At 38.1% G+C, this 15379-nt stretch overlaps 1 protein-coding gene across 3 annotated transcripts in view; it reads right to left on the bottom strand.

The window, feature by feature from the left end:
• Window positions 1-15379, bottom strand: part of TIMM44 (translocase of inner mitochondrial membrane 44) — a 58424-nt gene that overhangs the window by 25511 nt on the left and 17534 nt on the right. For 2 of the 3 annotated variants that reach the window (XM_016432276.2, XM_056822066.1), the window contains exons 3-7: window positions 12991-13161; window positions 12064-12144; window positions 10561-10710; window positions 9719-9858; window positions 8910-8995 (exon numbers count right to left, since the gene is read on the bottom strand). In XM_016432276.2, coding sequence (XP_016287762.2) covers window positions 8910-8995; window positions 9719-9858; window positions 10561-10710; window positions 12064-12144; window positions 12991-13161 — 628 coding nt within the window. Of the gene's footprint in view, window positions 1-8909; window positions 8996-9718; window positions 9859-10560; window positions 10711-12063; window positions 12145-12990; window positions 13162-13599; window positions 13741-15379 lie in introns of all 3 variants that reach the window. The other variant, XM_056822067.1, reaches the window with a different exon arrangement.

The following is a 15379-nucleotide window of genomic DNA, read 5'->3' as shown; positions in this document are numbered from 1 at the left end:
TCATCCTCAAAAAGCTTTCTCTTAGTTGTTGCTGAATGCCATAGTGAGAAAGATCCCATTATCTTCCCAGCCAGTCCATCCCACTTCTGTATATGTTCCAATGAAGTCTATTGCTCTGCAACTTCCATACATTCCTCTGGACCCTTGCCCTCTAAGGCCATATAATCAACATTTATAAAGGGCTTCTTTTGTATTAAACTGTTGAACACTTCTGCCTGTGAGGATCTTTCAAAGCTAATTGGCCCATTCTTTTAGAAAGGTCCCAGACAAGTCATTTCACTTCCTGCTTCCCAATCACAAGAACCAGGATCAAATGGACTCTGCCACTGCTTATCAAAGAGCTATAACAGACTCCTCTATGTTTTTACTCACTAGGTCTAAGTGTCCATCTCTGGTCAACATAACGCTATGTGTGTGGTTTCTTCCATTTGAATGCTGTTTTCCAGTTGTCCTCCAGTACTTAGCATAGTATTAGGCACACTAAGCTTTTTCATTAATTTTCCATCATTTAAATCCCATCCAACTTCCAAGTGTAGGGTCTCGTACTCAATCAAATCTCTGGAGGATACTTCCAAATGATCTCTTCCCATTTATGAACTCAGACATGGTCACCTACAATAGGTGCTTCTACTTCTTTTTCTCTGAAGACTCTCCCTTTTACTCTCCAAAATCTGAATTTCTCACTGCCATGTCATAATGGAGGGTCTTGCATAGCTCAATAAAACTGATTCAGGTGATCATTACATATACTACTATGGGCAAGAATGCCTTAGAAGAAATGGAGCAGTCCTAACAATCAATAAAAAGTTGAGAAAATCAGTACTGGAGTATAATCTAAAAAATGACAGAATGATATCTGTTTGAATCCAAGACAAACCATTTGGCAACATAATAATACAAGTCTATGCTCCAACCAATAATGCCAAAGAAGCCAAAGCTGATTGGTTTTATAAAAACCCAGAATATCTTCTAGAAATAACAAAAAAGAAGAAAAGAAAAATGACATCACATTTATCACAGAAGATTAGAATGCTAAAGAAGGAAATGAAAAGATAATTGGAACAATAGACAAGCTTGGTCTTGGAGTACAAAATGAAGTGGAACAGAAACTAATTTGACTTTTGTCAAGATAACTTGCTAGTCATAGCAACTAATGTTTTTCAACAACCCAAGCAATGACTCTTACACATGGACACCACCAGATGATCAATATGAAAATCAGAGTAACTATTTATTTTGCAGCCAAAGGAATAAAAGCTCTATAACAGTAAGTCAAAACAAGACTTGTAGCTGACTGTGGTTCAGATCATGAGTTTCTTATAAAATTCAGACTGAAATTGAAGTAGGAAAACCACTAGGCCATATAAATATGACCTAAATAATATCCTTATGAATATGAAGTGGAGGTGATGAATATATTTAAGGGATTAGATCTGATTGTAAAGTACCTGATGAACTGTAGACAGGTTTGCAATATTGTACAGGAGGCAGCAAAAAAAAAAATATCCCAAAGATAAAGAGGAGCAAGAAAGCAAAATGGCTAACTTATGAGTCTTTACAAATAAGAATTCCAAAAATAGCAAGTAGAGATAAGATTTCTTAAATGAGCAATGCAAAGAAATAGAAGAAAACAGGAGAAAGACAAGAGATCTCGTCAAGAAAATTAGAGGTATCAAGGGATCATTTCATGCAAAAATGGACGTAAGACAAAAATGTTAGGGAATTAACAAAAATAGAAGATATTAAGAAGAGTTGGTAAGAATACACTGAAGAACCAAACAAGAAAGACATCACAGATAATTACAATGGTCTGGTTATTGATCTAGAGCCAGACATCCATTGAAATCAAGTAGGCCTTAGGAAGCACTGTTTACATTTGAACTAGTGGCGGTAATGAAATTTCAGCCAAACTATTTAAAGTCCTAAAAGATGATACTGTTAAATGCTGCACTCAATATCCCAGAAAATTTGGAAGTCGATAGTACCCACCGGATTGTAAAAGACCAGTTTACATACCAATCCTGAAGAAGGGCAATGCAAAAGAATATTCAAATTATGGAACAACTTCACTTATTTCACATGCTAGCAACGTTATACTTAAGATTCTTCAAGGCAGTCTTCAGCAAAATGAACTGGAACTGAGAATTACCAGAAGAGCATGCTGATTTTCAAAGAGGCAGTAGAACCATAGACCAAATTGCAAGCATTTGCTGGATTACAGAAAGAGCAAGAGAGTTCCAAAAAACATCTACTTAATTAACGCCTGTGTGGATCACAACAAAATGTAGCAAGCCTTAAGACATATAGGAGTGACAGGAAATGACAGATCATCTTACCTATTTCCTTGAAGAATCTGTATACAGGTCAAGAAGCAAGTTAGAACTGAACACAGAATAACTAATTGGAAAAGGAGTATGACATGGCTCTATATTATTACTTTATTTAATTTATATGCAGAGTAAATCATGTGAAAGTCAGGATGGAAGAATCAAAAGCCGGAATTAAGATTTCTTGGAGAAATGTCAACCATCTCAGAAATACAGAAGATATCACTGATGGCAGAAAGTGAAGAATTAAGAAGCCTTCTGATAAGGATACGAGAGGAGTAATGTAAAATGCTGGCTTTAAGATTTAAAAAAAAAAATCCCCCAAACCATAATATCTTAACTTATCCCATCACTTCCAGGCAAAGAGGGTGAAGAAATAGAAGCATTGACAGATGTTATATTCTTGGGCTCAAAGATCACTGCAGACAATAACGTGTAGCCATGAAATTAAAACACATTTGCTCTTTAGAAGGAAAGCCATGGCAAATCTAAACAGCATACTAAAAGGCAGATACCATCTTGCTGATGAAGGTCTGTTTTGGTCAAAATTATGGCTTTCCTATATCAATGTATGAGTGAGAGTTGGATTATAAGGAAAGCTGAGGACAGAGTCAAGATGGTGGCTTAGGAGCAGCAAAAGCTGAAACTACTGACTATACTTCCATACAAATCTTTAAAAAGCACTCCAAAAGACAGAAATCCAAACCTAACAACAAGGCATAGAGTCTTTCCACAGTATAGGGGAGAGCCCAGACACCTCTCCCCTACCTACTGTGCAAAGACCTGTGAAGAGATGCAGGCTGACTATGGGATTTGGGGTGGGGGTGAGGGGTTTGCAACCAAGACAGAGCACCTCAGATCTACCATGTAAGATCCAAGCTAATAGCTGCTGTTTGGGAGGAACTTGGTGGGAAGGGGAAGGCATCTGACTAGGACCCTAGGTCTCCTGGCAGCCAGCTCCAGTGAAGATTTGGCCTCAGGGCAGATTAGTGAAGCATGGCTGGTCAGCTCAACCAGTCTAACCCAGTATACCAGCAGAGGAGAGAGAAGATTGAAGATTCCCTCCAGGTCAGAATAGTTCAAAGGCCCTCATCCAGTAAACCAACAGAGGGGACTAGGTTATAGTTTATAGTCTAGGGGGTTAGGGAAAAATGAATTAAAAAAAAAAAAAGAGGCAGTAATGATTGAAAGCCTCTACCAAAAAAACAGAACCAATGGAGGATGATGTGATCCAAGGACCTTCAAGCAAAACCTCAAAAAAATCCAGGGAATTGGACTCAGGCTTGGAAAGAACGCAAAAAGGAACTAAAAAAATCAAATAAGACAGGTTAAAGAAAAATGGGAAAAAGAATTCCATAGCTTAAAAAGCAAAATAGGTCATCTGGAAACAGAGGTTCATCAATTAAAACAAGAAAATAGTGTCCTAAAAGCCAGAATTGACCAACTGGAAAATGAGGTAAAAAAGTCAAAGGATGAAAAGAAGAATAAACCAACTAGAAAAGGGGAACCAGAAGGCCACGGGAGAAATTTGGTCTTTAAAATTTAGAATTGGGCAATTAGAAGCAAATGGCTTTAAGAGACATCAAGAAACAACAAAACAAAATCAAAAGAATGAAAAAATAGAAGAAAATATGAAATACTTCATTGAAAAACAACTAAACTGGAAAATAGAATCAAGAGACAATTTAAGACTACCTAAAATTCAAGAAAACTGCTCTGATATTCTTGAACAATAAGGTAAAAATAAGAGATCGAAAGACTCTACAGATCTCCTGCATTAAATCCCCAAATGACAATTACCAAGAACATCACAGCCAAGTTCAAGAGCTCCCAGGTCAAGGAGAAAATACTATAATCAGCTAGAAAGAAACAATTTACATATCATGGAGTCAGGATCACACAGGTTCTGGCAGCTTCCACATTGAATGACCACAAGGCTTGGAATATGATATTCTGGAAGCCAAGGGAACTGGGTTTACAACCAAGAATCACCTACACAACAAAACTAACTATATTCTTTCAGGGAAAAGTATGGTCATTTAATAAAATAGGAGATTTCCAAGCATTCCTAAAGAAAACACCAGACTTAAAAAAAATTGATACCCAAATGCAAAATTCAAGAGAAGGATAAAAAATTAAGTAAGAAAAAAATTCAAGGGCTTCAATAAGGTCAAATTTTTTATATTTCTATATAGAAAGAGATCTGTAATTCTTAAAAATAGTTTTTATTATCATAGTAAATAGAAGAAGTATACATAGAGGGTATGGTAATAAGCTGTTTAGGATGATATGTAAAAAAATTACAAAACTAGGGATGAAAAAGAGGATAATACTAAGAGAAATAGGAAAAGAGAAGTAAAATGGGATAAAACATATATAGCCACATAAAGAAGGGAGAAGGCGGGAGGGGGCATGTGGGATCAATACAATGGAAGGAAGCAGTTGGTGATAGATGATACTTTAAACTTTACACTCACATTGGAATTGCCTGAGAGTCTAATGAACAGCCAGATTCATTGGGGTATAGAACTGTATCTTACCCTATAGAGAAATAGAAGGGGAATAGGAAATGGGGTGGTGGGAAGGGGAGGAATACAAGGGGGGGAGGGTGGGGGGGCAAGATCAAAAGGCCTTATAAGGAAAGCTGAGCAATATAAAATGATTTTTGATAGTCCCAGTGAGCAGCAAGGAGATTAAATCAGTCAATTCTTAAAAAAGAAATTAATGTAAACTATTCACTAGAAGGTCAAATACTGAAGCTAAAGCTTAAATATTTTGGACACAGAATGATAAGACAGGAATTATTGGGAAAGACTGAAGGCAAAAAGAGAAGAGGACAGCAGAGAATGAGATGGATATTATTATGGAAAAAAACAAATATGAGCTTGGGACAGACTTCAACAGAGGACAGAAGAGCTCAGTGTGCTATGGTTCAAAAGGTCACAAAGAGTAGGACATAGCTGAATAACATCAATCAGGATTCCAACCTCATACCAACTGAAACTGCTCTCTCCAAAGTTACCAATGATCTATTAATTTTTAAATTTCAATGGCCTTTGATCAGTTCTCTACACGAAGCCTTTCCCAACCAAGTTTTCATTCTAATGCCTTCCCTCTGTTAATTATTTTGTATTTATTCTGTATATGGTTTGTATGTACATTTTGTTTGCTTGCTGTCTCCATTAGATTGTGAGTTCCTCAAGGGTGGTAACTCTCGTTTACCTTTCTTTGTACCCCCTAGTCCTTGGCATAGTGAGCACTTAATAAATACTTACTGACCAACTTAACCTCTTTTATTTGACACTGGTTACATAGCCTTGCCATTGCAATCTGCTATTTGTGTGTATATATCCTCACCCCAACTAGACTAAACTCCTAGAAAGCAGGAGTCAAAAGCCCTATACCTCCTTCTCAGTGCCCAAGGGTGTCCAGTACATGGTAACAGGATCAATTATTTGTTTCAACAATTTGGTTATAATCTAAGCGAATAATGTTCTATTAATCTCTGGTTAGCATCCTGTTGCACTCAAGGGATTGTTATATATATATATATATAAATATCCGACTGTATAAATGGAGATTTTGAACCTTTGACTTCATTCCCCAGAAGTTCTTAGTATTTCCCAAAATTCCCTATAATCTCTCCTGCGTCTCCACGTTGGCGAGATCACATTATAGGTATTTAAGTGGATGTATGCTCCTCACATGCTCTTTTTCTGACCTGTGACCAGGCTGAATTCAGGCAGTTCTTTTGCTTTAGTTATTATTAATAAAACTTTATAAAATAGTTACTGTATTATTATTTTTAATCTTTATACTGACTCTAATATGGTTACAAGATTGTAAAATTTGGTTTCTGAATAAAACTGAAAAAGGGAAGGTGAAATCCAATAGCCTCCCCCAAAGTCCTGCCCCATCCTCAGCAGCCAAGGTACAGAGCAGCCTTTTGTCTTCTATTACTATTCTGTCAAATATGAAATGCTATGCTATATCATAGAAATTGTCATGCAGAAAATGTCAGAACTAGGAGAGCTCACAGAGACTATATAGTCCAACTTGTTCAAGGAACAGAGAAGCATAAGAGTAGCCAGCTAAGTTCAGTAATGGGTTCATGTTGTCTATGTCATAGATCAATGGAATAAATAATATAAAGAAAATCTATATTGCCTTCATTTCCAAACATAAGCCCCTCCCATTCCTTTATGCAATGAGCCATACAAAGAAAAGAGAAAGAAACTGAAGGTAGTTGAGCAAAATAAGCCAAGTCTGACAGAAGTATGACAGTTCTTGCTTTACAAAAGTGGACTGTTTTAAAGACCTTTACATAAAGCAATCTTGCTATAATGTGAATTTGCTTGTGAAATAATGTGAATAGAAGACATAGGGAAGGGAGGGAGGAACAGAGGCAGGAAATAGGCCAGCACAAGATTCAAGGACAAGCCCAACATAGGGCTGGGGCCAGAGAAGCAAGAACAGAAGAGGCCAGTGCCAACCTCAAGGACTAGAAGTGAGAGGAAGAAAACATAGGAGACAGACATGTGGGGAGCTGGACATGAAAACAAACAATAGAGGACAGGTGACACATGGGGTCAGGCAGAGAAACATGATACCCAATGTGAGAATTTATTTTTCATGTACTATATTATCAAATCAGGGCCTTAGCATAGAAAGACCCAGGCACCATTTAGTCTACTGTTTTTTATATTTTCTTTGTCCTTAGCAATGTGTTCCTTTCATAAATTCTGGCTAAATGTTTTTTACAATGATTCTTTTTCCAGCATATGTGAATAACCATCACCTGTCTACCAATTGGTATGGGGAAGGGCTGAGGGTTTGATGGACCACCTCCTACTCAGCTATTTACCAATTAGAGATGTCTTGGGATATTCAAGGGAGAAGCTGAATGAGTTCCCAAAAGTATATATAGGGGAATGTCTGAACAAACTGTGGTACATGCTGGTGATGAAATACTATTGTGCTCAAAGGAATAATAAATTGGAGGAATTCCATGTGAATTGGAATGACCTCCAGAAATTGAAACAGAGTGAAAGGAGCAGAACCAGGAGAACATGGTACACAGAGACTGATACACTGTGGTAAAATTGAATGTAATGGACTTCTCTACTAGTAGCAATGCAATGACCCAGAACTATTCAAAGGGATATATGAGAAAGAACACTATCCACATGCACAACTGTGAGAAAAGAAACACAGAAGAAAAACAACTCCTTGATCACAGGGGTCGAGGGGGATATGACTGAGGAAGTAGACTCTAAAAGATCACCCTAGTGCAAATATTAATAATATGGAAATAGGTCTTGATCAATGACACGTTAAACCCAATGGAATTGCGCATCAAATATGGGAAGGGTGTGGGAAGAGGGGAGGGGAAAAAAAGTATATATAGGTACCTAGGCCAAGAGTTTCTGTAGGTCTTTCCGAGAGAATCCTTTGACCATAATTAGGATGCCTTGTATGGTCAATTAATACATTATTTTAAAATTAAAAATATCGCCTCTTCAAGAATTTCAATTGTTACACCAAGCATGCATAAAAGGCGGACTTTGGGGCCAGACAAGCAGGTGGTTAGGTGAAGTAGGGGGAAAGGTTTCTCTATTGCTGGAAGTCTCAAGCCAAGGTCCTGACCATGGTGGCAACAATGTCTATATGCATCCATTCTACTTTTACTTGGAAGATTTTTTTGTTTGTTTCTTTTTGGTGGGTGAGAAGCTATGGAGTACTGATCCAAGGGGCAAGAGGGAGGAGGAGGAGAAGGGGAAAGCACAGAACTATATAGTAAAGTTAACATAAGTGTTTTCTTGGAATGCAAATTTCTTTCCGAATTCTTTATGTAAAATCGGATTTGCATAATATGAATTTAGGTAAGTCAAGAATTATCTGTAAACCCAACATACCATAGCCAACTGCTGCAAAGAATGTGGGAAGGTGCATTTTTCCATTCCTTCAGGGGAAAGTATGATGACCATTTTTGGGGGGTGAAGTGGGTGGTCACTTTATTATTTTAAATGATTTTTAATTGATATCTTCTATTTCTTACATTATAGTTAACCAAAGTATATCCCCCAAAGGGTCAATCCATATAACAAATAGTATTAAAAAACAAAACAAAACAAAACTCTTCTCTTCTCTTCTGTAATGGTGATTTGCCCAGGGTCTTAGCAAGGAAGTATCTAAGACCACATTTGAATCCAGGACCTTCCCGAGTCTAGGCCTGGTGCTCTATCCACAGTGTTACTTCTGGCTGTCCCCACACCCCAATCTTTTTCATGAGCTATTGTTTAATCAAGCCTTTTTCATCTTGAGTTTATAAATTTTATTTTGTTAACCCAAGAATAGTTAAGTTTATCCCATTCTTCATGCTATTGAGATCTGTCTCTATCCTGTCATCCAACATGTTAGCCATCCTTCCCAGCTCATTGTTTTCTTTTCTCAAATCCCTGATAAAATGTTAAACAGCATGGTGCCCCTGGACAGATCTCTGGAAATTGCTAGAGACCGCTCTCTAAGCTGACTTCAGACAGATTCCACATTTCAAAGTCAAGAAAGTTTTCTACCACTTACTGTTAAAGACGACATTATTGTCCTTGAAATCTTTCCACTGTTGATACCATTTTGAATCCTTGTGCAGTACAACTCCCATCGCTTCCCTGGGGAAAATCACAAGGCATTCATTTCATCAGTGACCTTGGTCTGAGGTCTGAAAAGGGAACACGACAGATGCTTCCAGGAAAACCATCGATGGTCAGAACTCCCCAGTCCAGCCCACACATATACCTACAGCTTGTCCATTTGCCTGTTACTAACCTTGTTTTCCAATCCAGTGCTCTAAAATCTTACATGTATGTGGCGGGGGAGGGGGGAGGGTGTAAATAAGTAAAACTCAATGTGTAAATGATATCCAAATAAAAAGCTTCCTTCATTTGTTGTTTCTGATTCCAAGAGGGATGTTTCATCATGGAGAAAAAACAACACTGAATTTAAAGCCAAAGTCAAATCCAGCTCTTCCTTGGGCAAGTTGTTCCCCTTTAATGGGCTCAATTAGGGGATGGATCAACTGACTTCTAGGAGTCCTTCCATCTCCCAGATCTCCTAATCTTGGCTCTTGAATCCATAGCAGATACACAAAACCTTTGGTAGAAAAACTGGGACCCTGGGGCTCCCTTCTGGAGTATCTCAAGAAGTTAAGTTAGAGACAGACAATTGAAAATACGCCCAAAATAACATGCAACACTCCAGGCCCCAGGTCAAAAGCATGGGATCAAGTTACTAAGTGATCTTATTTTCCTATCCACACAAAATTAAAAAAAAAAAGTTAAATCAAAGCCAGATAAAGTCAATAACTGAAAGGATTTAGATTGTCAAATACCTACTCATTGGGTTCAAATACTTTATCCTCTTTGATTTTCTCTCCAGCAAACTCAGTCCGTTTTCGAAGTCTCTCTGGCCTTCGGTAGGGGATGGTATGCCCCAGGACACTTTGATCTAATTCCTTCTTCACAGTTTCAACTCCCTAAAGAAAAACATAATCAACAAGGGAATCACAAAAACCTACTACCTGTTTCCAAGGCCCTACTGACTTCTGGATCCATAAGAGGTCAAACTAAATCCCTGCTGGGATTTGCTGAAGAAGACAATGCACAAAGTTCTTGAATGTGAATTCCAAGGAAGAGTGGGTGGGTAGCATTCTTACTCAAACATGAAATAATACTATTATGTCTGCACAATTTGACTTCAGCCTTTATTTTCTTATGTCCTTTTATGTTTCCCATTTTTTGGACAACAAAGCTTATTCAGCTTATAAAAAGACTCCATTCATTTTCTGGGAAGACTAATGGATCCCAAGGCCAATCAGTATGAATAAAAACAGTGGGCTCTTCCTTTACCTTTCAGCTTTGGTCAGTTTGGGCTAATTAAGAGGTGGGACATTCTATCAATATTAAGTTGCATGAGGCATCTCATCAGGCAAATTTTAAAAAACAATTAAAGACCAAAAAGACAAGCACAGAGGCATTCTAGCTCTAGCTAAATCTCATGCCCCAGGTAACACATACCCAATGTTAAACCCCTTTACTATTCTGGGCCCCCTTCTCTTCATCTCTAGGGTGAGGGTGTTGGATAAGCTGAACTCTGGGGCTTTTTTCAGCTACAAAACCTATGACTTATTACCATGTGATTAAGGTTCCTCTCAAAACTCACTTGGTCATTGGCTTACCTGAGAAATGGCTTTGAAAGCAGCTGTTTTGCCTAGCTTCTCCCCACCTCTGGATACTGACTCTGCAGACTGCTTGGCTGTTTTTGCTGCTTCTTCCATGCCTTCTAGAATTTTTCGGCCAAGGTCACTTTTACTTACTTCACCCAAACTCTAGAACAAGAGACAAAAGTGGTTAGGACCCTCAAAATAGCCTTCATTTCATGGCTCTGCCAACTCTCTTCTGGCAGACTAGAAGCTTCTTGCTACAAAAAAGTATGAGATGCTATCTCTTGCCACAAGCAGCCTAATTTCTAAAAAATTCATTTGGTCCAGCACCCATCTAGAGGATACTAGGGGAGTTCAGGCCAAACTGGGATTTCCCTATAAATCCATAAAGAACAACTCCCAGCAGTGGCCTTGTCCTCCCCCACCCTCAGGGATTCCCCTCAAATGAAAGGTAGCCTAGATGCAACGAGTATTCTGGCTCAGTTTTAACTTCTCAGAGTGCCCTCAGCCACCTAGGGATCCAGTACATAAATCAGGGAGCCCTCAGGTCAAAACATAACCTTGGGCTTAAGATAATTCAGCTTGCCCACACACACCAATAAATCAACAAGCATACCTACAGCACACAAGGCACTGTAGAAGGTGCTAGGGATATAAACATCAATGCGAGAACTTACATTTTACTTAAAGGATACACATTCACAGATAATTAATACAGCCCAAATACAAAATAAAGACAGATGGGGGACTCAGGAAAGGCTTCTTCATGAAGAAAGCACTAAAGGAGTTCCAAGGGAGAGGAAGGAGAAAGTAAATAAGAATGAAGGGGAAGAGGAAAAAGAAAACACTTGTACAAAAAAGAAATTCATAAAACAGCAACTGACTCTCAAAAGACTGATTTGTACTTTCCCAAATTAAATGATGCACTAATTTTTGGAAGATTTATGATTAGGAACCAAAGAAACTGGAGAGATGTCATTCATTTATTCATTTTATCAGCAAATAGTCATTAAATGCCTAATTAGTGCAAAACATTGTGCTCAATGCTAGAGAAAACACAAACATTAGATTAAATACGCAAGCTGCCCTCAGCAAGCTTACAGTATGCTACAAGCAAATGATATAGATGAATTCTAATACATAACAACAAGAGATACATGAAGAGACACAAATGTTAAGTCATAAGGTGGAAGGTGCTAATAATAGCAAATACTAGAGAAACCTTTATGGATATAGTTGTCTTTGAGCTGGACTTTACAGGACAAGGAGGAAATCAAGAAGGAGGTCATTCAGGGCATAAGGAACAGTGTGAGCAAAGGCAGAAAATAACACATTTAGGGAAAAGACTCATGTAGTTTAGCTGAAGCAAGGGAAAGAAGTGAGATTAAACATAGGAAGTTAGGATGGAAGCATCTTTGAGAAGGTCCTGATGACCAGGAGGTTTTAGTAAGCCAGTGAAGATGGCTGAAGTAGGAATCAGAAAGAGGCTTCAGTCAATATCATCCTCTAGTCTCTTACCTCTTTCACTGAACCAGTGAATGCTCCAAATTTTTTTCTAATTACTTCAGATGTTTTGACTGTTTCAGATTCAATAGTTTTCTATAATAGAGAAAATCAGTTTTGTTCATAGAGAAATTAGACATCAATTATAGTTCATTTTTAACCAGACTAAACCTAACCAACCAGAAAAGTCCATTAACTGACAGACTGTTGTCAATCTCTCTGCTGCTCTAAATTATGTGCTAATAAACCTGCCTTTCTTCTTTACCTAAGAGGGATCTATAAACTGCCCCAAGGCTACGTATAAAAAATTCATAATATAAGTAGACAATTCCTGGTCAATTCCCATTGCTATGCAAAGTGAATAACCATTTTAATGATGAGTCAATCAGATCTGAATATTTAACGATTTGTTATAGCTCTTGAGATATAAAAGACTTTGATTTAACTGGAAGCAATACATCAAAGATGTACTATAGAACTGTGCCCTGGGTTGCAGTATTGTGGGCAGAACTTTTAATTTGTATTTCTCAACTTTGTCCAGTGAAGGGTCTGCGTGTTGGATGACATTTTAAAACATGGAATTCTCAAGAGACAGTCAATTTGGATATGCCTTTGAAGTAGTTTGTGAGAGGATTTGAACAGTATAGGACATTAGATTTTATCATATGTAATATCAACAAATGGTACAGTTAGAGGAGAGCAAAAAAAATTTGTGTTGCATGGCTGATTGGTCATGAAGAAGTTGTGTCAGAGGAGGGTCAGCACATTTGTAGCTTGCTTTCACCTGCTATATATAGCTAAGAAACCTGGCAATGTGAGGCTTGCTCCCTCTCCATGCAGTCCTCTTGTACCTCTGACATTCTGTGACTTTATGAACCTCACTCTTCTCCCCCATTCTCAAAAACAAAGTGAACTAGTTGCAAGTTTTGTTAAATGACTTACATATTTCCTTCTTGCTTCCTGAAGGGCATCTGATTCTTCTAACTTCTTAGCTTCGTCTCTGAATTTTTTAATGCTTTCTTTCATTTCCTTGTTTTTTGCTAATTCTTGTTTGATATTTTCTATCAAGCCAGAGAAGAAGCTTTTCCTGTTTCCAGAAGAATAACACTTTGCCTAAAAAATTTTAAAGAAAATCATCACCTATAGGGGAAAAAATCAGAAGCATAGAACTTCCTCAACATGAAAAACATTGAGCGTGAATCAAACATTCAAATGATCAAGTTAAACCTAGTTTTTATTTTTAAAAAAATTTAAATGATAAATCACTTTCTTCTCTTTGGACTTTGGTTTGTTTCTATCCTAGTTCCTAAAGAGTGCTCAGAACTGACCACAATACACCAGATGGTGTTGGATCAAAAAGGAAAAGAGCAGGACCCAAAACTAACTTTCTTTATTCTAGAAACCAGATTTCTATTTATGTAGTTTTTTTAGGCTGAACTTGTAGTTACCTTCAAAACCTTTGGTCTTTTCACATCTTATCTCCCCCATACTATAATTGGACAATTTCCATTTCTTTTTTAAACCAGCCTAAATGCAGGATTTTACATTTACCCCTTAAATGTAAATCTAAATGCCATCTTCTCATCTGTGGCCCATTGTTCCAGCCTATGGTGATCTTTTGGTCTCTCGATTCCATTCTCCATCATAGTAACTATCCCTCCCAGCTTCATGTCATCCACAAAGCACAGTGTACTAGAAAAGGAAGGACATAATACAACATTGGAGCAAGGGCTAACATATCCAATCTAAAAGGCCCTACTATGGCTACTTCATTCCTTAAATGAGCCCTTACAGTGTCAACCACATGCTCAGTGCAGGGGAGATACAAAGAAATAAAACATGGTGCCTGCCCCCCCCCCCCCATGAGCTTAGCAAAAGCAGTAAAATGGGTACCAAAAAATGAAAGATATAATAATGCAACAACTAAGTTGGGCCTTGAAAGAAAGCTAGGATTTCAACAGATGGAAATAGTATCTATTTATGTGCATGTGTGTATGACTACATTCCCAGTGCACAGGGAACCAGCATAAATAAAAGCAAGTAGGCTAGAAAGCACAGGACAGGAATAAAAAGTTATTTTGTGTAAGCATGAATTGTGCTCAGTTTTTTTTCTGGCATGTCTGACTCTTCATAACCCCATTTGGAGTTTCCCTGGCAAAGATCCTAGTGTTTGCCATTTCTTCCTCCAGCTCATTTTAAAGATGAGGCAACTGAGGCAAAGAGAATAAAGTAACTTGCCCACTAGTAAGTGCTTGAGGACAGATTTGAACTTGGGAAGACGAGTCTTTCTTACTTCAAGCCTGGCACTCTCTTAATATACTGAGACCACTAGCTGTCCCTAAGTGTGGAAAGTAGTACTGTGAGCTATGGCTGAAAAGATAGTAGGCTGAATTATGGAGGGTCTTGAATGTCAGATTTCATCCACTAGGGATCAGACCATAATTATGCAATCAAAGTTAACCATGAGGTAGATGATTCTGGCAGCAGGGTAAAAGACAGACTGGGGATGCAAAGGTGAGGAGGAAGAGAGGCAGTACCCAGATACAGAGACTATGACAACAGGTAATGAGGAACTAAATGAGTGGTAGAAATGAAGCTGAAAGCTGGGATAAAAAAAAAACAATTGAAGATGGTTCTGAAGTCACAAGTATTGAATACAATTCACCAGGGTAAATGAGTAGCAGTTCCATTAATGGAAATATGAAAGTCAAGAAAAAGCTTTCAAAGAAGATGATTCTGATATCATACATATGGAGCTATATATAGGTAAGAGTGGGGTATGCAGGTGAAAAAGGAATACAATTGTTAGGGGTAAAACTTATGGTTGAATATATTTCTAGTTGGTCACCAGGGATTTAAATTCTAAATCCCAATGAAATACTCAAGTCAGAATGGAATTTTGTGGTGGTTTATTTACAATAGTGTAAAGATATTAAGGAAGAAAGAAAGAGAGGAAATAAGAGATACCAGGCAGGAATTCAGAGGCCCAGCCAAGTAGGGGGACTAGAGGATTAAATCTAGCACAATTTCCTGTCACAAGGCCTCCTCAGAGGCTGGTGCCTCCAGAAAAGTCAAGGAAAGGGGAGCCTTGCACTCACCAAGTGATAGTCTAAGGGAAGCAATCTGAGGGCTCATGCTCGAACTCTTCCACAGTCAAATTCCACTCCCAAGTCCCTCTCACAGGAAGTGATACAAAATATAAAGGCAGTTCTTTATGTCACTTCCTGTGTCTCACATGTACCAATGGTGGTTTAAACTTGGCTTTGGATGGTCCAGGGGGTCAGTCAATTGTTTCTATTTGTCATTTGCTAGCACATGCGGGTCATAGACC

This window comes from Monodelphis domestica, chromosome 3 (genome assembly GCF_027887165.1).
Source record: "Monodelphis domestica isolate mMonDom1 chromosome 3, mMonDom1.pri, whole genome shotgun sequence".
Taxonomy (NCBI): domain Eukaryota; kingdom Metazoa; phylum Chordata; class Mammalia; order Didelphimorphia; family Didelphidae; genus Monodelphis; species Monodelphis domestica.
This window is presented reverse-complemented; position numbering and strand designations above follow the sequence as displayed.